At 39.3% G+C, this 25775-nt stretch overlaps 1 protein-coding gene and 1 long non-coding RNA gene across 3 annotated transcripts; one reads left to right on the plus strand and one right to left on the minus strand.

Moving 5' to 3' along the window:
* Positions 1 to 2017: 2017 nt before the first annotated feature.
* On the plus strand, positions 2018 to 4653 carry LOC113656978. 2 transcript variants are annotated; one of them, XR_007144254.1, is made up of 3 exons: positions 2018 to 2184; positions 2969 to 3663; positions 3762 to 4653. It is a non-coding gene; the product is annotated as an uncharacterized LOC113656978 (long non-coding RNA). The 2 variants fall into 2 exon arrangements; XR_003444038.2 differs by having other exon boundaries at positions 2019 to 2871.
* Positions 4654 to 5043: 390 nt separating this feature from the next.
* LOC113656957 (interphotoreceptor matrix proteoglycan 2-like) lies at positions 5044 to 25269 on the minus strand. Its single transcript, XM_027168443.2, has 18 exons — positions 25191 to 25269; positions 23308 to 23556; positions 21897 to 22063; positions 21755 to 21780; positions 21380 to 21435; positions 18211 to 20933; positions 17968 to 18129; positions 17424 to 17482; positions 17273 to 17293; positions 15868 to 16127; positions 15104 to 15162; positions 13090 to 13366; positions 11215 to 12926; positions 10725 to 10944; positions 8918 to 9128; positions 8382 to 8570; positions 7148 to 7304; positions 5044 to 6254 (listed from the first exon to the last, which is right to left on the minus strand). The coding sequence occupies exons 1-18, from the start codon at positions 25267 to 25269 to the stop codon at positions 6171 to 6173; spliced, it is 6711 nt and encodes a 2236-aa protein (XP_027024244.2). The 3' UTR covers positions 5044 to 6170.
* Positions 25270 to 25775: the final 506 nt, after the last annotated feature.

Here is a 25775-nt window from a genome sequence, read left to right on the forward strand (position 1 = left end):
TCTATCTTGCCGTCCTTTTCCTATGCGGGTTTGTCTTCCTCGGTTGGTCACCCTAGCAACTTCATTTTCCCGTAATTCAGCTCAGGACTGCAGAGGAAAATTCCAGCCACCACAATCGCTTTATGTCAAACTCACCTGTTGACATTTGGTATTTAGGAGTGTGTGATGATTTTCATGATGGAGCAAAATTCACCATGAAGGGTTAGGGTTAGGGTTAATATGACTAAACCTGATATCATAGTCCTTGCTAGCTATCTGACGTAAATTGTATAGATGTTTTGATTAGATTTCATACAAAGCCTTCAGGGGTGGACAAACCCACTAGGTAGTCCGTCGGACAAGTAAGCATGCAGACTTCCTATGGGATTTTAACTGATGGAAAACAGACAGAGAGTAAAGCTTCTTGTTTCGATGCCATTTGCTGTCACTGTCCTTCATCATCTTTAATCTCAGCTCCTTTTTCCTGGATCCAAACTTCAAGATGTCCACAAATGTATGTTGAAATGATACACACAAGGACTTTAGAATACTGTGCCTGATTATCTGAATTAGTGATGTAGTTTTCTGCACCGACTTGAGTTGGTATTGGGGCATTGGTCTTGGTCAAAACGGTCTTAGTCCCAAATAAGGGTTTTGTTTCACATGCACAAAGCAACAAGGTGAGGCAAAGGCTGGACCGTATTAAGGCTTCGATTTGCTGGTTTTTGGTTTCGATCTTGGGGGCACGGTGGCTTAGTGGTTAGGACGTTCGCCTCACACCTCCAGGGTCGAGGTTTGATTCCCGCCTCTGCCTTGTGTGTGTGGAGTTTGCATGTTCTCCCCGTGCCTCGGGGGTTTCCTCCGGGTACTCCGGTTTCCTCCCCTGGTCCAAAGACATGCAGGGTAGGTTGATTGGCATCTCTGGAAGTTAGTGAATGAGAGAGTGTGTGTGTGCCCTGCGATGTGTTGGCACTCCGTCCAGTTTGTATCCTGCCTTGATGCCTGAGATAGGCACAGGCTCCCCATGACCCGAGGTAGTTCCGATAAGCGGTAGAAAATGAGTGAGTGAGTGGTTTCGATCTTGACTCCCTTTCATTTGGAATTATTTATGGCTTCTCCTCAATCCCTTTAAGTCTGGGTCCTGTGTTGACTAAGTTCCCCTTCCTGGTGCTTGCATACAAGTTTGGCCTCTAGTTTTGATCTTTAGACTCCATGGGTGTTTTTACTGTGCTGAAGTGAAAAAAATTTAATGTCCGCAACACAGTTTAAGCTCCAATATTTATTAATTTATTAAAAAAGCAATTAGCTTGATCGGGTCTAAACAAGCCTAATAGCGACACCCTTAACTCAATTGAGAGAACACTTTCATAGAAAAACACTACAATGGAAGAAACAGCTCCATACAAGTCAAGTCACCTTTATTGTTACATCACCACAGCACATGTGCCATGGTGAGTGATATTCTTGGGAGCAAGCTCCAGAAATTGCAGAACCATTTACGTACAGTAGTTAAGAAACATAAATTAGAACAATTTACAAACAGGTTAAAAAATGTGCAAAATGCATAGTACCAGTTGAAATGTGCAAATGCGGAAAATGTGGAAAAGATGCAATGTGCTCATACATAGTCAGTACACACAGTGTACTACTAGACATATTTACAATGCACTACCCACTATATACAGTATATATATTTATACTGTATATAGTGGGTAGTGCATTGTAAATATGTAAATATCTTGTGTGTGTTTATATATGTGTATATACATATATATATGTGTGTGTGTGTGTGTGTGTGTGTGTGTGTGTGTGTGTATATATATATATATATATAAATTATAAACATAAATAATATATATACACATACACACAAGCCCAAAACAACATGAAAACCCCACCCCACCCCACATATGCACAAAAGACCACCGAATAATAGTCTGTTTCTTTGCTGACTCTTAATTGAGTAAAGGGTGGGGCTATTAGGTTTGTTTAGACCCAATCAAGCTAATTAAAATCACAGGGTGGGGCAGTTGATTGCAAGGCCTATATATGTCCCTTCTAACACACGATCCATTTGCCTGAAGAAGACCCGGTAGGGTCGAAACGTTGCTTTTTAATAAATTGGGGGTATAAACAGTGTTGCGGTCATTACATTTATTTTTTTTTTTACTTTAGCAGTTTCTTTTGTCCTGCACCTGCTAGAAGGTGGGATATGTACACAATTACTTATTTAACTGTTTTTGCTGTGCTCACATATTTAAAACAAATGTGTACCTCCAACTACGAGCAAGCTATTCAGAACAATATCATCATGCTTGATCTCAGGAGTAACTCACAGAAGAAGTCCCTAAAACCAAAACAAATCACAGCATACAGCTTGAGACACACAATCTCTCACTAGAAAAAAATGAGTAGAACTTCAGAGGATGCTGGAATTGTTGACTGCAGCCATGCAGTGGAGGTTTCACTGGGTCTGTTGGAACTTTCATTGATAGGTCAACCGCAAGTTTTGTGTTCTAATTCCCCAAAACTTGACTTTCTCATGAGAGGAGCAGCTCCTTATCAGAGAGATCCTGTGACCATGAATAACTCCCCAACCAGATGGAGAGAAGTATGGTGTACTAGACTAAACTTCTAGAATGTTCCTGTACATCTACCTAGTCTTTTTTGTTGGAATGTGTTAGCCACACCAGACAGTATCTCTGCTCCTCAAGTGAGCTCCTTTATGATTAGCCACACTGAAGACTAACTATTAACAGCAACAGTTACATGGATTACTAGCGATTACTAGTGATTTTCAGTGAACACACACACACACACACACTTTTGCTAGGACCAAATCTCCATTAATCACCAGCGTTCACACGGGATCGGTGCCCGTTATGAAAAAAGGTGACACAGCAGCCTCACAATTGTACACATTTCTATACAGCACTGTAGTAACTGCAGAACATGGATCCTATTGTGAACATGTGTTTTTGTTTCTTAGGGTCTTTTCTCTGAGTGGGTCTTGTTTGGCATGCAAAACTCCCAAAGGCTTTTGGAAGATTAGCGTCTGCATGTCTGAAAGATACTTTCGATTTTTTGCAGTTTTTCTCAGCTGGAGGGAACTGAGGAAGTCCATCTACACATGGCCTCTTGTGTCTCTCTCATGATGGAGTAAACTGCTAGTGAAGCCTGATTAGTAGATGAAGAGATGTAGAGAGAAACAAGATATCAACCACATCACACACTTCCACACAAAGAAAGATTAAACTTACTGCAGATGTACATTTCTCCAAAACAAGATATAAAGCATTCTTCATGCTTTATACACACACACGCACACACACTTGGACCACACCAGGTGCTGTAGGGTGTGATGGAGTTGTTTAGCTCATAAGCAGACTTGTGTCTCTTCTTCAGAGGCATGTGTGGATGAATAGAGCAGTGATCCTGTAACGTCACAAATGTTTCCTTCAAGGTTCTGGAACCATCTGGAACCATCCTGAAAAAGAACTAAACAGTTGTTGCAAAATTTTGGAACTTTTTTTAAAGGACCCAGACGGTTCCAGAAAACTGAACAAGAATCACTCAGTTTCATTTTTGAGGAACTGACAGTTTCAGAATAATCTAGATCAAGCATTTTAAGTTGCTTACAGATCTACAGATCTTGGACAGCTTCATAACCTCAAAAAACTACATGTAAGTGTCATCACTATTTAGTCATGTTAGTTGTTTGTAAGCAACAAGTTGTATGCGTCTGGACATTTACAAATTTTAGTCGAATACTCTTGATCTAGGGCAACGTCTTCAACTTCTCCTCAGCACTAGTTAAATAAACCAGGGAGGTTAGAAGCCAAAGATGAGGATTCAGCTGACATCTGGATAACCTGAACAATGGCAATGTCCTTTCGATTGGTCCAATTGCAGCACAGCCGCCTCACAGCTCCAGGATCCGGAGTTTGACACCGAGCTACGGTTACTGTACGTGTGGGTTTCCTCCAGGTTCTAACCACTATCTATATTATGTAAGTTCGGCCGAGGAGCCTGAGGGAATGACTGTCCTCTCCTGCCAGCAGCTGGAAAGGGACAAAGCCATGTGCTAGAACTACTGTAGAGTGAATGGAATTGAAAAAATATAAATATTTTCCAGATAAAATATCGTTTTCTACTGCCTGAGGAAGAGAATTAGTCATTCCTAATCTGCTTTTGTCATTTGCTTCCTTGTGGTCAGAAATATGTTCCTAGACACGTTAGTGTATGTGTGTGTGTGTGTGTGTGTGTGGGCAGCCTAATGCCTAAAAAATATATATGTATTTTCTTTAATAATTGGGATGTGTATAAATGAAATAAAGGTTGTTATTTTTAATGCTATCCAAATGAACTCGTTATCTTGTTAATGTACAAGAACGTTTCTTTATCCTGGCCCCGAATACGGGTTTGCGTAGACCAGCAAACTGATACATTCACTAGTAAAAGCTGTGTGATGTCTAACTGAGGTGGTGGGAAAAAAATGAGGCAGATGGTAAACAAAGCAATTTTGTTTGTATTTTGCTAGTCTAAGAAGATTTTAGACTAGATGAAGCTGAGCTACTGTACATTATGTGTGTGGGGGGAAGGGGATTTGTTTGTAATTGTAAAGTTTTAGAGACAACGCATGATCAGTCTGTGTAATCACCTGACACAATAAAAACCTGCATGAATCTACTGTTTCTACTGAACCAGACTCGCATCTCCTTGATGACAGTTGGCAGTGCCGTTGCACTGGCTTGCAAAAATATCAGAAGTAATATAGGTGTAGAAATCCCGAGAGCAAAAAATTCCTAAAAAATAATAATAATAATAATAATGTCTCTGACCCAAAAGACGCATGTGATCCAGAGAACAAGTTACTGTTAGTTCACATAACAGAAATAAGTGTGTGTTTTGTATACCAGGCACTCAAGCATGACTGGACACAACCAAACCAGCATGGAACATATTTGAACGGAGAGGAATTGTGCTTCCTAAAGCAACTTAAAACCAGTAAACAACAAAACCAACCAGTACAAAAATGATGGCAAAAATACAGATGCCATTAAACCTGGTTTTATTAGATCATAAAACCTGCATGTTACCACATTACACTGCACTCTACACTTAAACAAGGAATAAATAAAGCCCGATACTTGACAGATAAACGTTTTTCGTTCGTAAAGACAGAAAACACATCACAGGCCAGAAGTGTGGAAGCGAGCAGCCATTTTTATAGTTTTGAAAATATTTCACAATTTGCCAAAGACCAGCCCAAAACAATTTTACTGACATGTGGTTTAAAGTGTTTTTCCCTCAAGAAATATTCCTTTGGTTTGCAGTCATGAACTTTTCATGCATTATATGAAGAAAAGAAAAAAACTTTAGACTGATAGATTTCCTTTTATTTCATACACAAGTGAGTTCAAGTTTCCAAGAAGTGTTTTGCTTCCAAACCTTTGACTTGCACTGTGTGTGTGTCCTTATAGATCTGTTCAAAATCAGACAATACAGTAAACTCCTACAAAAGTAAAGTCAACAACAAAATCTAAATTCGCCTGATCCGTTACAGTATATATTAACTACCCAAATTGTGTCACTTCACAAATACAGACTTTTAACTAAAGTATGGAAAATTCAGATCCATAAATAGTTTTTTTTCCTAAACTCCTCTAAATTTGTCTAAACATATTCATTCAGCATCTCACACTATAATAATAACAACAGCAAAAAAAGAAAGGCACAAAAAAACCCAAAAAATTGTACATGGTAACCTTTCTACAGAAATAAATAACTAAATAAATAAACAACCAAATAAACAGCGATTTAAATTATTTTATAGAACCACATGAGGTACACAAGTTTATCATTCGCCATACAGATCCCTGTGAACATCCCTGAGCCTTTACTATGAAAACAATAACACATTCGAACAGATTAATTATATAAACCCGCCCTAGCGTCAGAGCTGCTGTTATAGAGAAAGAATCAACACCTTTTGACCAATCAGAATCCAGATTTCAGCAGCGCCGGAGAGAAAATGAATATCGGCGCAAAATGTAAAGTCAGGATGTCAGATAAGGTGTGATTACAGTCTGCAGTTCGGCTCGTCTGGTGTCTGCGGAGGAAATGAAGAATAATGTTTTTGGAAATAAATGTGTGTCGAAAAAAGAAAACACTGGTGATCCTGGGAAATCTCAAACTCGAAGCTGCTGTGCAAAATCAGCAAACTGGTGGTCTTTGGCGTTGAGCTCGAGGATCTGAACACAATCTGGGATTTCCTGCAGGAAGACAAAGTGGGCGAAAGGGAAAGGGGGAAAAGGTGAAGCGATTATTTAACCTCAGGCATGTTTTTATCCTTGAGTTACTGTTCTCTGTCTGAGCTCAAACAGGGCTTGCATTCGAGCGCACACATTCCATAAGACTGTGAGTTGCGCTACTGTACTGTAATGCAGCGAGTCTGTGGTGGCAGATAGGCAGGCAGGTGAACAAATATTAATCATTCAACATTTTGAGTGAAAAACAATAGAAAAAATGGACAAGTCAACGTTCCATTGATTCACAAAAGTTTCCAGATGCTGATGAACCTTCCTTTAAACTCCTAGCAGTGAAGACACATGTGTAATGACTTTCTCTGGGAGCTGTGCTTTCTATGTTCCACACACCTGAATAGAAAAGATTGAATGTCTGTCATGATGAGGTCATATGACCCAAATCTGCGTAAAATCGTGGTCATTATGAACCATTTCAAGCTCCTCTGAATATCATGGCATTTGCTTGATTGTGTGTTAATTCATGAACCCCTGGAAGGGACTGGATAGCACAGCCTGCTAGTTATTATTGCACCTAGTGTTCAAAAAAGGAACTGCAGCAAAGAGTAACAGAGGCCCGTTGGGGAAGGAATCTCACTGCCCCGTGTTTTGAGATTTTGTTTTAAAGCAAAAATCTGAATGAAATCATAGATTTTCACAAGCAAAAGGTGAAGTATAAATGCAGGCATATACAGTATAAGTGTCTACTACTACACAAAAGGCTGAGAAAGAGATTACAAATGTGTCTTCCTTTTTTCCAGTGCTCAGATGTTTTAAGCTACGTTTGAATTTTTATCGATTATTGAGTCCAACTCTGTCACGGCTTCTGACCATAAATGCTAGCTTTACACATCACCGCACACCTCTTGCATGAGCTGAACATTCTCGTAGATGTTCCCCATCTCATCCCTGGCGTTGAAGTACGTCTGTCGATATCTGCCGCTGCGTGTGATTACATCACTCTCGTACGCGGGGTTGAACCTGTTCCCTCTTTCCAAAGATGGAACGACGTCTTTAAAGCTGAGAAAAAGAACAATTTGTGAAAACTAATACATCAGGATATCAAACTGGTAATGAAACCAATAAAAAGTTCATTATTTCATTCTGCAAATGAGCAAATAGTGAAATATATATTTAATTATTTATTAATTAAAAAAAAACAGATTGTACTTTTTAACTCTTTTTAAGTCTGAGAAACCTGCCGCACTAACGAGCTTCACGTGTCCTCTGAGAAACGTTACTCTAATTTCTCTCAAAGTGAACAGAAAAATCTCAGCTATTTCAAACGACTGTGTTGCTCATTTCAAATCATTCATTCATTCATTCATTCATCTTCTACCGCTTATCCGAACTACCTCGGGTCACAGGGAGCCTGTGCCTATCTCAGGTGTCATCGGGCATCGAGGCAGGATACACCCTGGACGGAGTGCCAACCCATCGCAGGGCACACACACACTCTCATTCACTCACACACTCACACACTACGGACAATTTTCCAGAGATGCCAATCAACCTACCAAGCATGTCTTTGGACCGAGGAAGGAAACCGGAGTACCCGGAGGAAACCCCTGAGGCACAGGGAGAACATGCAAACTCCACAAACACGAGGCGGAGGCGGGAATCGAACCCCCAACCCTGGAGGTGTGAGGCGAACGTGCTAACCACTGTGCCACCATGCAACCCCGTACCCATTTCTAATCAACAACTGCATTTATTAATCAGGTACAACATATCAGCCAGGTTTGCTCCAGGTACTTTGGCTCTAATAGATTGAGGAAAAAATGTGAATTCTAAACATTTCTTAGTGCTTGTTTACAGCCCACTTGTGAGTGTTTACACTCTTGCCTTATCCTATTAACACTCACTAATCGGTGAGCGTAATGAGATCATAAATTCAGCACGCAAATAGTGGGCATGTTGTAGGTCAAATCAAATTCACATTTTATTGGTGGCATAAACAAGAACACACAGTACGGCCTGTAGTCGACTACTAGGATGAGGTGATGACTAAAATGTTCATACTGAACATTGGTTTATTGTTCGATTATTAAAGATTTCCTCACACTGCAGTTCTACTCAGCATGTTGAGTTATTTACCGCAGCGGATCCTCTGAGTCGTCTTTGTCGTATTGATCACGCAGCATTCTGGTCAGGAAAAAGATGACTCCGGCGGCAACGAGCAGGAAGCCGGCGACAGAGCTGATGGCGATGCCGACCACAAGAGGCTTGGACACGTACTCCTCACAGTGTTCACCACGATACCACCAATTCTCCCCAACACGACACCTGCACACGTTTTTATACTTCATCTGATTTTAAAATTAGATTTTTTTATAATAGAATAGAATCTAGAATTTGTCATTTTCTTTATTAAGTAAAGAATAAAATAATTCACGAAAATAAAAAAATCTGCAATGTTCCAAAAGGTTACATGTGCAATGACTTGTTTTTCAGATTGAATTTCAAGTCCTAATTTTAGCATATACAAATGGTTTGCTTTTAAGTGTGTACACTTTTAAACTTCCTTACTTAAAAATGATCATTTTGACCATTTATTTTCTTCTCACCAATGGATAATTTGTGACCAAACTCATTTGGATGCACAGGTCAAAGGTGAAACATGTCCCTCTCACCTGCATATGGCCCCTTTGCCAGGTATGATGTCACACTTGCCGTCGTTGAGGCAGAAATCTTCTTTTATGTCGCAGATGCTCCGACAAGGCAGACCGTCCACACTGAAGTACCCGGGGTCGCATACACACTCCGCCTCGCCTCTCCACTGGTTCACGGTACACTTAGAGAACTTGTTACATGCCTGGAACTTACATGGGTCTGCCCTGTCACCTGTACACAATCATCAGCTTTTATATTTAAAACGAATGGGATAAATGTCCCCAGTCTTAATTACTACATTGTCATTTCACCACAAGATTGGAGCTTGTCATGTTCTATATATATATCTATATATAAAACCTTCATAAACCTTCAGCCCCTCCCTTCTGTCCAATCTGAATCAAGATTTCACAAAGCATGTTGTCGATATCTCAGAATTAGCAAGCACATTTTTTGGCAAAATACAAATTAGGTTTAAAGAGATCAAGTACACTTTAATTATCCACACATTTGTGTTCAATAAACCCTTTACCGGAGTCTAATCCCAGAACAGTGGCCATAAGGTGGGAATGCACCCTTTATAGGATCAAAGTTCATTGTAATTACAATGTACAGTATATCCGAACTGATTGATGCTTATCAATTTAATCGGAGACCTACACAGTTGAAAGCCTTAAGCACTACAAGCAAAGTGCCCAGTACGAGGAGTCGTTAATACGCAAAAGGTAATTGACTCACTGTTTGGTCATTCAGGTGAAGTGTGTGTTAATCCCATATGCTCAGACAGATTATACATGGTCCTAGCTCAGCAAAAACACACAACACACACACACAAACACTCAATCAGACGTCAATCGGTGCCACAGTTCTAAGCTGAGACGATGGTGTGTGAAGCAGCATTCACGTTGCTAAACAATTCCAAAACAATCACAGATCAGATATTGCTCGGATATTGTATAAACGAATCAGGTCAGGCTTTTTTAACCTATCGGATATCTGGGCAATTGACTGAAATCTAATTGCTCACATCTGTTTTATATGTTTGTTGTTATACAGAGTTTTTTTTTTTTCAACTACTTGGCGGTCAAACAAGAAAATAAATTGCGGTAAGAGGTCAACGGAGTCCAGATTAAATAAACAGTCTTATCAATCCGTCTGGGGAAGCAACCATTAAAAGAAAACAAGAAATGCTTTAGAGTAGCAACAGAAATTGAGCCGTCTACAAGGATTCAGCAGCGCAAGTACACAGTCGGTCAAGGACTTAAGGCAAAATCCTAACAGCCTAAACTGCAAAGGAAACAACAATATTTGAAAGACTTGCTTTTCTACAACCAAACTATGATGCTCTAGGTAACATGGCTGGTTTTACCGAGTGCAGTAAGGCAGGAGTATATCAGACTGGGTTGCATCATAGACGCTCCGCCCACTTCCCTCAACCATCTCATTTACAATACCGAGTTAGACATCTATTAAATATACTAAACAGAAATGCTCGTGTTTTAATATCGAGGCCCAATCTGATGATAATTGCATCTGCTACCAATTACATTATGACTGCCACAAAGTGTAAAAACAATTCAGCCTTGCCATGATTTATGTTGAGCAATTTTTCCAAGATTTTCCAGAATACCTCCTCCTGGTACACTTACATGTGGGTGGATATTGGGACAAATGTGGCGTTTTTTTTAACAGGTGATCATTTAGACCTAGTGGGATCACATCCCAGTCAGTTGTGAAGACAAATCATAACAGTCATTGCCTAAAGATGAGTTTCACCTTGTCAAATTTGTGAAAATACTTTTTAAAGTTTTTCCTGTTGCTTCTCACCTGACTCAACATCCAGAGAGTACTTGTCTATAGCGAGGTTCATCTTCTGGTACGCTGTGTTGCAGAAATTCTCTAGAATAAGGTAGACCGCAGATGTCACTTCATGGGGAACTGGCTTCCCAAACTTCATCCTGCTGTTCACTACAATGCTTCCATTCCTAAAATTTAGGATCTCCAGGTGCTGGAAGTTGCTAAGATTGGACTGTAGATATGGGACCAGCTGGTGGAACAAAAAAAAACATTACAGTAATGATACATTACAAATAATATATATTTTCTCCAAAATTTGTACCAAGTTATGCCAAAATTCTCTTGTGCTTGGCAAAAGAAAAAATGCTGCCTCTAACAATCATCTTGAAGATCAAATTGTATAAGTGTATGCACATTTTAGCACTGATATTTTGTACTTATTGTTGGTTTTTGGACTATTTAGTATAGTGAAAAAGAAACAAAAAAGAGACCATTTAAGAGAAACTTGGTGATATCTTACCAAGTCCAAAAATTGTCGTTCAAGAGTTTTGTATTCAGAGGAGCTCTTGTTGAACAGATCCTGTGAAAATTTCATGTTGGTGACTCGAAGACTGAAAAATACCATTAGAGCCCGACCAGGACTCGGTGGCATAGCAACACTAGCTATGTCATTACCATGATTGAATCCGCTGCCATTGTCATCATACTGGATAATGTCAAAGGACATATCAAGGTCAGTTATGCTGGGATTGCCTGGAATGAGAGACATATGTGCAGTGCTGCTATGGTTCTCTTTGTTTGCATGGAAGAAAATGAGATCAGAAAGACTAGGGGTTGATATAAGATCATTCTTTGGTAGATGATCATCTCTTGAGACTACGGTATCAACAATCTTGTCTGAAGGGTGGAAGGTCGTTTGAAAGATTGGGAGTACGGTTGTAGATGCGTGGTCTCTCTCAGAGATATTGGTGCCATTAGGTGTGACAGAATCTATGGAATACTTAGATGCTGTGGAGAGTTTGACATTATTTGTGCTTGTGTCTGTTGGTCCAACAACATCGATTTGTGTGACAGTGTCTACAGTTGGGTAACTTGGAGCCTGTGATGTAAGCTCCTCAGGAACAACTGGGTCAGATGTATGACTGGGTAAAGGCTTCACAGTTGACTGTAATAAAGATGTGTCCTTAACCATGGTATAGTCAAATATTCCAGTGAATGGAGACTCCTTCTCGGTTGATTGTTGGGTTGACACATCTACATTCGGTGCTTCCCTGACCATTGTTGCAGGTTCTGCTGTCACCACAATTATTTCATCTTTGGTAAGATCTTCGTCTAAAAATTCCAAAACTGTTGCTTGAGTTACTTTAACTGTAATGTCCTCAAGAATCTCCACCCCATCATTCGATATCTCAAACTCAAAAATCTCTGGCAAACGTGTTATAGCTTCAATTATAGGTTGTCCCTCTGTTGAAAGGACAGTGTGAGCTTCTTCTAGCGTATCAGTCTTCATGCCGAAAACAGAATGGGGTTCTGTTGCCTGTTGTATTGTTTCTGATGCTTCTGTTACATCCATGACTTTTGGTGAAGAGGGACTAAAGTTTTGATTTTCAGGATTAATTTCTGAGCTTTGGACTGTTGATCCTTCTTTGGTAGGACTACTGGTAGTAGGATGCACATGCCTCGGTACTTCAGTTACAGTAGCAACAAAAATGGAGAGTTCACCTGGATAGTGATCAGAAATCTCCGGAGTTTCATCGGTCTGCATTGAAAGCTCCGCCATCAGGGTAGACATAGGTAAGAACAATGGGGCCTGTTCTGTAGTTGTGTCTTGAGGGAGAGTGTGAATGTTTTGAGTCCTAAGAACATTGTCTTGTAATAGCACTTCAGATGTGGTTTGCGGAACAGAAATATCTGATTCTCTTTCTAACTTTTTCTTTTCATAGTCTTTCTGATCTTCTTCAGCTTTTGAAACAACCTTCTCTGAGCTTACTGAAGGCCGATCTGTTATCCATGGCCATGTGTCAGGGATTTGGTCACTGCTGGACAACCCAGATCCTATATCTGTGTGTATATCTTCTGCTGAATCTTTTAGTCCTGGAGGTTTCACGAGAGGCATTTCTGTTACAGTACTCTTAGCCTGAAATGGTGTAGGATGATCCTCCTCAATCACAGTAACAGGAATAGGGTTAGCAGGGGTTGTGTTTTCTAGAAAGCCCTCTTCTTCAATATCATCTAGAATGAAGGAAAATAATGTGTAAGAACATGAATAAACAGATGGATGAACTATGAGAAGATTATTTAAATAATCCAGAAAATCTACTTAATCACCTAACCAACCTAACATAAACCGACTCGAAATATATAATGGGAAAAGAGACTAGATATAAATGCATACTTTCTGTGATGAGTGTAGGATCTTTGCTGGTATCATCAGCTTTGGAGATCCTTTCTGTATCCATTGTCCTGTGAACTGGGATCTCCGTAAGTGGTGTAGATGGATTGTCTTCAAAAATAATGTCATTTTCACTAGCCACCTCAGTCTGAGTGCCCATCCAGAGGTGATAAGGATGCAAGCTGTCAAACATTAAATCCTCATTTTTGATGAAGACATCGTTACTGGTGAGATCCAGTCCAGGGATATCGGGTGGCTTTTCTGCAGCAAGCACGTTGTCCTGAAGTTCAGAGGCAAAAATGATACTGCTTAAAATTTATTACAAAAGCATGTTTATGTATGTATATGTAAACTAAAGTTATTTGTTTAGACATTGGTTTATGCAAAATTACAAAAAGATTGTTAGAAGTAACTGGCAAAAATGTCTAAATGACACAATTAATACATTTTTGGCATGGCCCATGTTTCTGCTCACAATCTTTTGACTAACACGGGCACTTACCAACATACGATCACCACAAAGTGTGCCAAATACTTCACTGAAGTTTCTGAATACATTTTTACACATATTCACAGGTCACAAATCCCGGCACACACAGAGGAAAAACAGTGCTCTTAAGACCTAAGTGGAAGAAATTTTCCTTAATCTCCTTAGTGAGCTGCGGTGGAAAGATATCTTTCCTGGAGTAACTGTGGAAAACAGACATTTAACCATAAAGGATTTCAAATCCACAGCCAACATGAAACCTGAATCGCCATTAACTATATCAACAGCAATTCCTCTCGACCACAGATGCCAAACAGGACATAAGTTAAATCATACAATAATGCTTTTCTTCTTCCATTACTCAACATACTGTCAAGTGTGTTAGAAAGGTGTCAGGCCACCACGAGCCGCCAAAACAGCTTCAGTGTTGTCATTGGAATTCATTCTAAATCTCTGTGGACCAGTGCTGGAGTACTGAACACCATTATTCTGAACACTTTTCCCCTCAGCTGGTGTTCTGATCATGATGATGATGATAATGATGATGATGATGATGATGAAGAGTGCTGTCTGTCTAACATGTTGTTAAAATCCAAAAAACCTCCCAAGGCGTTCAATTGAGCTGCTGAATATGAAGGCCAGAGCAAATGATTTAGATCAAACCACTGGGATGGGCTGTTGAGGTCATCCTTGACGAATAAAAACCCTATGTAGGATGAAGTTGATCGGTGTGATTGACTTGCAGAGGCAAGCAAGTGTATCCAAAGCATGATAGTAAGAGTAAATATTAAAGCATCCCATATAGTACAACATTGCCACAGTGCATTCTGTCCCCTTTAATTTGTCACCCATCTGTAGTTCTTCTGGCAACCTCAGGATAATTGACTTTATTTATGAGCTGCAAGAACAACAAGGCAATAAATGTACTGTAGTGTCAGTGCACCGAGTGAGCCATGGGTGACACAAAGCAGCTATTAAAAAACAAGAAAAATATCTTTACAGCCTGCGAGCCAGCATTCCTTGATTCAAGATTCTCCATCATGTATCATAGCAAACAATTAATAACATGCCCAAAGGAAAAAATCACAACAAAACTAAATAATAATCAGGCTGGTATGTAAGAAGGCGAGAACCTGTCATAAAAAATATGCCACTAAGCAGAGAGGAGAAACAGAGCATGTAAAATCTGACATCTTGGCTGTTTGCTTTTCAGATGTGTCTCACTTTTAAACTGTACTCAGGATCATAATGAGAGTAAAAACACACACAAACATATCTGGTATATGGAAAATATATGGATATGCTAATGACTGCCTTTACAGGGTATTGTTGTTTTTTTTTGCCATACAGTTTCCAAGCTGCCTCCAAAAAAATAAGGTATTATTTGCTTCTGAAAATGTGTCCAGCAGACCAGAGCATCTAGAAAGACACACACACACACACACACACACACACACACACACACACACACACCAATAGAGGCATGGTTTTCTAATATTTAGGTGGTCTTACCAATGACCACTAACTCACCATCATGTTATTGGAGTCGAGTGGTCTGCTGGTTGGTTTGGAAAGCTGCAATGTCTCCACTGAGAAAGTAAAAACAGAGCCAAATAAGATCGGATTATATCCTGGGAAAGCAGAGCATAATTTATAACCATGGCATCATTTTGAGACCCGAGACTGTTGGATTCTCCAGCTGGAGATAAGAAAACCTGTCATGCAAGAAGGCTGGAAACTGATAAAGCATCTTTCAACTTGTTAAACTATACAGGTTAATTATTACATGGTTGAACCATCCAAGATAAACATCTGCACAGTGGTGTAACAAAGTGTCACTGTCTGTTTCTGTTTAGTGTTCCAAAGAGTCAGATCTTAATTTGTGTTCAGAAATAAATGTATTCGGAGGTGGGCTTGGTCAGAAGACCAGATGTTTTGTTTTGTTTTAAATCGATTCAAATGCATCCATATTCAGTTACACCCCTAAGAGGTACAAATCTACCTCACTCAAGTTCATAATTAATCTAAATCCCTAGTCCACCCTTTCTGGTAAGCTTCTTTAAAAAACAAAATCTAATAGTACACCACATATGAATAACTTATTCGTATTCGGTTACATGTCTACTGCCATGAAACAATCATAAAAAGGATTAGGAGTCGAAAATGGCCTGGTTTATATTTCTGGGTCTATTTTGAAACAAGATGGAGCGCCCTCAGTTATCATCAGAACCTTAATTCCTTTGGATCCCAGCCAGAGACATGTGTACTGGAACACTTTTTAGAGCACTTCATACCATTTTCCAGCTGCAGCGAGTCAGGGTCCACATCCAAACTGGTGTTTCCATTGTTCCCAAGGCTCTCTTTGTGCAGTGCCTGAGTAATGTAATGGCGTAAGTCGGTGACAGTGTAGACCACGGTGGGCAGTTCCTCCAGTTCTGTGTAGGATTTCTCCACCTGGTTGGACCTGAATGTGATGTCAGTCATGGTCTCGTTATTAATGCCTGCTACGTCTCCTTCCAAGATAATGGCGTAATGTACCACCACCGCAAGGCCTCTGCAGAATCAAGGGCAAAAATCCTGTAGTTCTAGCTAACAATTTTCGGCTTGCAGAAGATTATATATATAGCTTTCCAAGAATCTGAATGTTCTGAAAAATGTTTTGACTCAATGTTCCTTCAATAGTTCCAGTTGTTTGATTATTAAATATAACATTTCCAATGCTTTTTTTGTTTAGTCTTTCTAAGTATATCCAAGTTAAATTTTCTGTTTGTTTGTTTTAATTAAAACAGGATTTTTTACAAATACAATTTTGTTTGCAGGATAATCAGTGGTATAGATCTTTTTTTTTTTTCTTCTTTTTATCTCATTTTCTCTAATTGTGTGCAACCCTGGGCGGTTTATGGCTACATCTATTTTCTCTCCCCTGACATCTATAATCTCCTTTAGGTCTTATATGTTTGTCCCCGCAGGCAACGACGCAAAGCCAGTATGCTTTTATGCCTCCTGTGTGAATGTGCTAAGGTGCTTTAATGGTCTTAAGGAGCTCACAACATGCAGTTTTTACAACAACTAAAAAAAAAAAATCCAACAATTGGTGACAATGAATTAAATTGTGCTGCTCATAAAAGCTCTGTTGGTGGGCAAATAGGGTTTTTTTCCTATTTTGGAAAAAATAATTAGAGAGAAATTAGAACCTCAATCCTTTTGAGAGAAATTTTGAACTTTTTTGCCATGCTGCATTGGGCTTTGCTACAAAAACAAACGCTAGCTTATAAAAGCATAGGCTAACCCATAGACCCTGTGAGGCTAGAGATCAGAGATGGAGATCATAAAATAATATAGATGGTAAAAGAAAAATGCTGCAAGTTCCAACATCCTGCAGTGCCAAATGCACACACATGAAATTCCCATTTGCTGTTTGGGAGGAGTCAAAAGTCCTCAATTCCTGCAGCTGCTTGTGTGATATGGCAGCAGAAGGAAACACTTTGCTGCCAGGTTATAGATTTATCCATCTCTTGGGTAATTTTGTACAGGTATTATATATAATGTGATGACTCAGCAGTCTGAAGATTAGCATCAGAAAATCTGTTTTGTGTTCATCACATGTGAACCATGAGCCATAAATGCCCATATTAAAAATAGAGATATACAGCTGTGAGGTCAGAGTACAAGTTCAAATGGAAAATAGAAACTACTCACCCTTGGATGTCTTTTTGTGGCCTGGATTTATTGTCAAGAAGAAAAGAAAGGGAACAAAGTTTTTAAAATCATCTCAAATGATACCCTTCCAGTCATTGTTGGAGCCATGTAGACAGAGTAATTGCTTTATATTAGACAAGCCTTACAGTACCTGAATTCACGAATAAAAACCCTCTGGAAGCCTGGAAGTTTTTTATATGCATCTTCAATCTTTAGAACGATAGAAAGAGAGTGGTGATGTGAAATGGGATATTAGGGATTTTCCAGAAGACAGGACTAACTATATGATGAAATCCTATTAATGCATCTGGGAATAAACATGGTCTTTCCTAGCAGGACCTGACAAATTTCCAAAGGAATCACTTTAAACAAATTCTGTCAGCGTAGTAAAACATTTGTTAACTTTAGGCAATGTGCCCATAAAATATAATATAGCAATGAGAAAAAAATTGCAGTTTGAGAAATTAAGAGGAGGTCGGAGGTTTAGCTTCGAATTTCCAAAGTATCACGATGCTACTTTTTTGGCTATAGGTCAAGCATATGGCCTCTGAAACAAGAAAACACTGTTCACAGACCCTGTATCTGAAAATTCTATTTGGTTTGCAAGTCATTTTGATATAATACAGGCCTGTTTACCTACATTCAACATTTCCATGTGTTGACATAATTTACCCTACAGGAAGCCTGTGACGTACCTTTTCAATAAACTGTTCAGACAGATGCTGGTAGTAAGGGCTTGATGGATCTCGGAGAGCATCGTCATATGTCTCTCCTCTGAGTTTAATGTTTAGCTCCACCACTTGATCCATTATTGGCCTCACAGGGCGTGGCAAAATATCATCAATTTCATTGCCAATCTGGACAATAAAAAGCAGAATAATTTGTTAAGATTTCTGGAATAAACCTGCTAGATCATTTCTGGAAAAGTGGCTACATACCATGTTCCCTTCATCTATTATTTTGTTGGAGATTTGTGTGGATGCTTGTGCTGTGGATGAGATATTGCTTTGCTGCATGTTGGTTGTCGGGTTATTTAGTCCCACTGTAGATTTCTCGACTGATGGCGGAGCTGTGTCTTCCTGCTTTAGTGTCCCTGTTGATCTGTCTATATTTTCAAATACCTCTGAAGTTGTACCATCAGGACCCATAGCATGAGGTGCAGTTTCAGTTACGGCTAACGTGTTCTCTGCATCTATGGACGTTTTAGTTTCCTCTGACATTCTCATTTGAAGTAAAGTTGAGGTTGTGACCTCAAGAACCTTAGGCTCATTCCATTCAACTGTAGAGTCAGATAAATTCTCTGCAGGGGCTTTTTCTTTGATGTCAGTTTCCATGTTATGGTGTTCAGATGGGTTATCTTTAGTTGTAGGTGTAACCTTGGGTGTGAAATCTTCAGCATCCACAATGATTACACTGGGCTGAAGCGTGAAAGTAAGTGTTGCATCTTCACCATTAGTCACAGGTATAACCTCAGATAGGTCCATTTTACCAGCAGACTCAGGTTTGTCATTTTCAACGGTTATAATATCACCCATATGTTTGGGTGCCAATTTGTGGACTGCAGTCTCTACAGTCGTTTCTGATTGTGCTTCACTTGTATTTTCAAATGAAGTTATGGATTCAGTTGCATCTTCTGTTATATCCACCGGTGTTCCATCAAATAAAATGGCAAGATTATCCCTTACATCATCTTTAGGTATATTTTTAGGATTATCATTTACTGTATAATTAAATGCAATGTCTGCACTAGCAGAAGCATGTTCATTTTCAGCTACAGGTGTATTATCTTGTAAGGACAGCTCGTTTGTAGGGGCTTCAAGTAACACTTTAGCCCCTGCAGAGGTCCAATTCTCTTCAAAAACACTGTGTACAGTGACCTCACCAGTCATGTCCAATCTGACCTCATCAACATCATTGCTAATCTCCACAATAGTTACATGTATATCATCTTCAATCTTCTCTGATGAATTCTTATCAGTGGTAGTATCTGCAGTCCCAGTTACCTCTTCTACAAGAACAGATTCAGAGGTGGATTCATCACCTTTATGGATGTTGTCCATACCAGAAAGTGGTGGTTCATCTAGAGATGTGTCTAGAGAGTTATCTGGTTGCGTGTTTTCTGGTTGCTCATGTTCCCTAGGTTCAAGTGTGGTCCTTAGAGTAGAGCTGGGTGAAGATTGTAGTGCTGCTCCACCACCATCATCTACCTGCACATGTTCTTCAGCTAATTCCTCCTCTGTTTCTACTTTGGTTTCCCCTAAACCAGAATTGACATAAATGTCAATAGTAGAAGCATCCCCATCACTCTCGAAGACAACTACAGTGGTTCTCAAGGGCATTTCAGGGGCATTACGGTTACTTTCCAATGCAGTCCCTGGGCTAATCTGCTCAGTTACCTGACTGGTGACTTCTGTCAGTGAATCAGGATGTACCCCCTGTGAATCCCCAGTGACCTCTAACTCTGAGGCAATAGTGGAGACTGGGACTAAACGTGTTATAGTCTGTGCTGTTACGTTAGACTGCTTGGATGTTACTATCACTTCTCTCGCAATCTTGGTGGACTGGTCTGTCTTTACCATTGCTTGTGTTGGAGTATTCCCAGACTCCCCTAAGGTTGTTATAGTTATGTTTGAGGTAATCATAGACTTTTGTGTTGAAACTACTGCTTGAGTTAGAGCATCAGTAAACTTTTCTGTAGTTGTTATAGTTTCTGTTGGATTGACTGTAGACTGTTCTGCAGGTGCCATTGCTTCCATCACAAGATCCATAGACTTTGTGGTTGCTATCACTTCTGTTGGAGTAATCATAGACTCTTTTATGATTATCATAGGTACATTTGGAGTAACCACAGAGTGTTTCATGGTTATTATCGTTTCTTTTAGAGTATGTGTAGAGTGTTCAATTGCTTCCTCTTCAGTATCCATGGACTGTTCTTTGGTTAGTAATGTTATTGTTGGAGTATTTGGAGATTCTCTGATGTTTACCCTAGCTATGTTTGGAGCAATCGTAGATGGTTGGGTGGTAACTATTGCTTCTTTTAATGTATCCATAAATTGTTCTATTGTTTCTATTGGAATATACACATACTTTTCTGTGGTCAATAACTCTTCTTTTGGAGTTTCCAATGACAGTGGTTCTATAGGTACTATTGTTCTTGTTTCTGTTGGGGTATTTAAAGATGGTTCTGCAATTTCTATCACTTTTGTTGCAATATCCACAGACTGTTCTGTGGATGCTATTGCTTCTGTTGGAGCGGAAGACTTTACTCTGGTTACCATAGCTACAGTTGCAGTAACCATAGACTGTTGAGTTGTTACTGAGTCTTTTATTGGATCATCTGTTGACTGTTCTGTGGTTACTACCACGTCTGTCAGACTAACTGCAGGCTCTTCTGTTGGTTCCCTAACTTCTGTTGAACTATAAGATTTCTCTACTCTGGTTACCATAGCAACACTTGGAGTAACCATAGACTGTTGAGTTGTTACTGACTCTTTTAGTGGAGCATCTGTAGACAGTTCTGTGGTTACTACCACTTTTGTCAGAGTAACCGCAGGCTCTTCTGTTGGTTCCATAGCTTCTGTTGGAGTAAGTGTAGTCTTGGTTGTTGTATCTGTTAATTCTGTTGAAGTCACTTCTTTTAATAGAGAAGTTATACGTGCAACTGTAAAGAAAAAGAAAACGAGCTTATATATGTTTTAAAAGATAAAAATTAGATGCACATGTGATCACTGATCACGTTTAGTTCTGTAGTGTTCTGTTGAAGTGGTTTTATTGACCAGCAAGTGTTTACTAACCCTGCCACTGTACTGCCCATTTGTCAGAAGCCTCTAGAGATAATATACTGTAAGAGGGATTAATGGCTATTCTGAGTGCAGCAAATGTACTGAACTGCTGTGAGGTCTTGTGCCTGTAACTGGTTTAAAGAATCTGATTAGAATGACTACCAACATGCTACTTAAAATGCCCAAAAGTCAATTCTACCTGATTTATAATATTTCATGGGAAATGCAATTAAGGCTAGGATAAAATTGTACACTGTGGATTAGTACACACTATTAGTTATATAAAATATATTAGCAATCTCTGGAGTTAGGTAAGTAAACAGACCTCCTTCAGTGTTGGAGGTGTCGGCTGCTATTGTTGGGTCAGCTGTAGTCTGTTGGCTGTGAATGAAAGATTGTAATTAAAACCCAATAGGCTCTGTTTTTCATGTTCAACAAAATTTATCCCAAATGAACACCTGATTGATGAACACTTTCCACATCAATCAACATCAAAACACAAACTGACGGAATATCCTTTTGAAGAACGATGTTAATTCTACAGTACAATGTTCACTCAAGGTTCTCTGGTGGTTTGTGGTTGCCCACGACCTTACCAGGACACGTCAAGTTGTTTTGTGGTATAATTCGTCACCTATCATTAGGTGCATGTTTGTTTTTGGAGAAAAAAAAACATGGCTTTGAAAAGTCGATAACTCACCTCATCGCCGAAGCCATTTGCACCCTCTAAAAAGAGTACAAAAGACAAATATAGTCACATAAATTTGGACTAATCTTGATTGTGGCATTTACTCATGAGATATTTTTTAAAAATACAGGGTAAAGCTGGGGGAACTGCTTACACTGGTGATGATGGCAAGATGCTCAGGTGACTGACTGAAGCTCCTGCCGATATCAAAGACGCTAACGCTGCCATTCTGGCACCTGCTAATCCACAGCTGGTATTCTTCTCTTTTGGGAAGCCTGTCCCAGAATATCTTAAATGCCTCCCAGATAGTCTCTTGACACACTGATTAATACACAGGTAAACTTAGAGTAGGAAATAAAAGTCGTTTTACATCATTTTCTCAGTGGTTTCAAAAATTGGGCAATTCCAAACGTATCCATTGACACATTGTATTTCCCAGTAGTACAGCACATGGGTCAGCTCACTTTTACGCAAACACATCCTCTGATGGACAGAACTGAGTCATTCTTTAAGCCATGTAACCAGCACGCAGACTTGCGTAATATATTTCTTGTTCAATAAGGAGAAAGACTAACAATGAAAGCAAAGCCCAGCATAACGGAAACATATCCGTTAATCTGTTCTTCCATACACGTCAGTCATTCCATGACCTTTCACTAGCTGAAAACTGTTCATTATTTAGAAATCAAAAGTAAAAGAGAAATGGATGAAAAAGAAAAAGAAACAGTACTAACACAGGACATTTCACCCTGGATAACGTTTTTGCCCATTGAACTGGATTCTGCTAAAGAAAACACACATTTTCCTGGCAGTCTGAAAGGACTGATTTTTGTATGCAATGACATTGTGGTAATAGCAGTGAAAGAAAAAAAAAATAAAAAGCATAGAGACGCTTCTATTTGTTCTCTTGTACAAATTTATCTGGTGACCTGAGGGATTCCATGCAAGCAAATCCTGCAGAGTCAAATGCAATCAAAATCAACTAGTAACTAATAAAATGGTCAGACCATATTCTCCAACTTAAAACCAAGAGAAAGAAATATTTCAAACCTGATAACTATAACGTTAATGTTGTAACAGACAGAGGCAAATTATGAGGACCACCATCACAGATTATAGGTCTTTAGATCTTTCACAGATGTTCCACAACATTAAACCAATGAAAATTGTCAGGATTTTTTTTTTTTTTAAGAAATAAGTAATTTTTATAATGTGCAATTTAACACGTGAGTTCTTACAATATAACAGCTATAGACAGTAGTTCATTCAGTGGCTCCTCTGTTTTTCCCTTTATATTCAAGTAAACGTGCAAAAAGGTAATTTGCAAGTGCAGCTTGTCTTTACTGAGAAACCACAAAGCTCCTCTACAGATTTTCAAACATTATACTAGAGACTCTTGTCGTAAAAGAATATTACAGTACAACAAAACCGTTTGTTAACGTGACTGCCGTGCAAGAACCTAGGACCAAGCTGCTGTTTTGCCGTTTAACGACAATAGCACAATGACACACATGTACAGTAGTTTCCTGAATTGTATGATATATTAAGAAATGTGTGTATCATACCTCTCAGGTGAAAGTATTCCAGGTGGTTCTGGAGCGCTTGCTTCACAGTCTCCTGAGAGCACAGCTTGACTCCGGTCGGAAACAGGATGCCTCGTTTAATCCTGGGTTGACTTCCTGTCACCTCTCCAGAACTGGAAGCCAAGACGAAGCTGTCTGTTATCTGCTGTTCTGGATTACTAGAACTTCCAGCGTTGTCCAAGTGCCAGGCTTCCAGCTCAGAAACATCACTGGGAACCCTGACTATTCCATCTAAAGATAAGAATGAATGATATAATAATAATAATAATAATAATAATAATAATAATAATAATAATAATAATAATAATAGAATATTAGAACATGATGAACATGATATAAAGAGTCAAAAAGGTAAAAAAGTATAAGAAAGATATATTGTTGCCTGAGGGCAGTAGAGATGATGGTGTTAATTGAGTCAAAATTAGGTGTTATTTGTGTTAATAAGGTGTGTAAGAAGTAAACATGTGTTACTGTTTCAAAAATGCCAACATTGCCTTACAGCCAGAGAACAACAGCTGAGTTTTACCTCAAAACCAGCTAGCGTAGCATATACTGACAGCTCAATACAAACGGCATAAACGACAGCACCCTCTTGTTTTTAAATGGTAAATTAGAATTTGGGGGGCACAGTGGCTTAGTGGTTAGCACGTTCGCCTCACACCTCCACGGTTGGGGGTTCGATTCCCGCCTCCGCCTTGTGTGTGTGGAGTTTGCATGTTCTCCCCATGCCTCGGGGGTTTCCTCCGGGTACTCCGGTTTTCTCCCCCGGTCCAAAGACATGCATGTTAGGTTGATTGGCATCTCTGGTAAATTGTCCGTAGTGTGTGAGTGAATGAGTGTGTGTGTGTGCCCTGTGATGGGTTGGCACTCCGTCCAGGGTGTATCCTGCCTCGATGCCCAATGACGCCTGAGATAGGCACAGGCTCCTCGTGACCCGAGGTAGTTCGGATAAGCGGTAGAAAATGAGTGAGAGTGAGAGAATTAGAATTTGTAAATTTGTAAATTCAAAGTTGGCACAAAAAAAACGAAATAAACACTACAAGAAACTAAGGTCTTTCATGTCCTGCGTCCTTTCCCCTTCAGAGAACTACCTTTTCTCTGCAGGGTGAATAAGGGATGTGGTAGCCTAGTGGTTAAGGTGTTGGGCTACATATCGGAAGGTTGTGAGTTCGATTCTTATGTCCACCAAAACTGCCTCGGCTGGGCCCCTGAGCAAGGCCCTTAACCCTCAGTTGTATAAAAAATGAGATAAAATGTAAGTCGCTCTGGATAAGGGCGTCTGCTAAATGATGTAAATGTAAATATTTATACATCTATAAACATTTTTTTTTTACTCTAAGTAAGTAAGGCAGCACAATATCTTATAATAACGAGTTCAGTCTAAATGATGAGTTATTAAATTGAAATAAATTTATAGTCTTGTTATGTCACAAAATTGATTCAAAGACTGAATAAAGAGAAACAAACTCAAAATAATGAGACACAAAAGCAAAATACCGAAATACTCAAAACATACAATTCAAAACATCGAGTTATGTTGAAACATTTAATTATTCAAGACGAAACTACGACATACTGAGGAAATCGTGAGGCATGAGGTGAAAATAATCGTGTATTAAGTCTAAAAAAAGAGTTATTAAATCTAAATGACAAATTATTCCATATAAGAAGTATTTAATTACCAAATGTTAAGTAATATTATGTAATGCTTTATTTGGTTGAAAGAAAGACAAAGAACTTAATTTTTTTTCCCCCAACATAATATGGAAAGCTTCCATATTTTACCGGATCAAAATTTGTTTTAAATAATTGTTATTACATAAAAACAGATGAAAGCACGTGTTTTACAATGACGGCATACACACCCGCGTCGGTGTAGTAGTGTCCGTTCAGAAGTAAGGCCGTCAGCATCCACCAAGTATATTTCCAATACATGTCCGTCATTGTAGCTTCCAAACCTCCAAATTCCAACCTCTTTTACAAAACGTTTTGACAACGGATATTAATTCATTACAAGCTTAAACACATGAAAATTTATGCTAGCGTGCATGGCTTAAAAAAGTAGCGTGTTAACAAATGTACATAGTCCCAGGTCCCTCTGTCGCACCGTCTCTGCTCGGCAGACGGGTCTTTACAGAGGTTTTTCTGTGTTAATCCTATTTCTTAAGTCCTCTGAAGTAAGCAGGTCCCGGAGTAACAGATGCTCTCCTGAAAGACTCAACATGATGATACCTGAAACGCAGAGCAGATCTTCCGACCGCAGAACTATAAGCCACGGAACCACACAGACCCAAATCCGGTCATCAATAAGGGAAGAATATTCAGAAGTAACTTGTTCTGGTTGTCCCTTTCTTCAAGCAAAGAAGAAGAAGAAGAATAAAAGAAAAAGACAGTTTTAGAGATCTACAAAGAATCAGCACTAACATTAGGTTCCTCTGTGGTTCTTCGGG

Source organism: Tachysurus fulvidraco, chromosome 1 (assembly GCF_022655615.1).
Source record: "Tachysurus fulvidraco isolate hzauxx_2018 chromosome 1, HZAU_PFXX_2.0, whole genome shotgun sequence".
NCBI classification, from domain to species: Eukaryota; Metazoa; Chordata; class Actinopteri; order Siluriformes; family Bagridae; genus Tachysurus; species Tachysurus fulvidraco.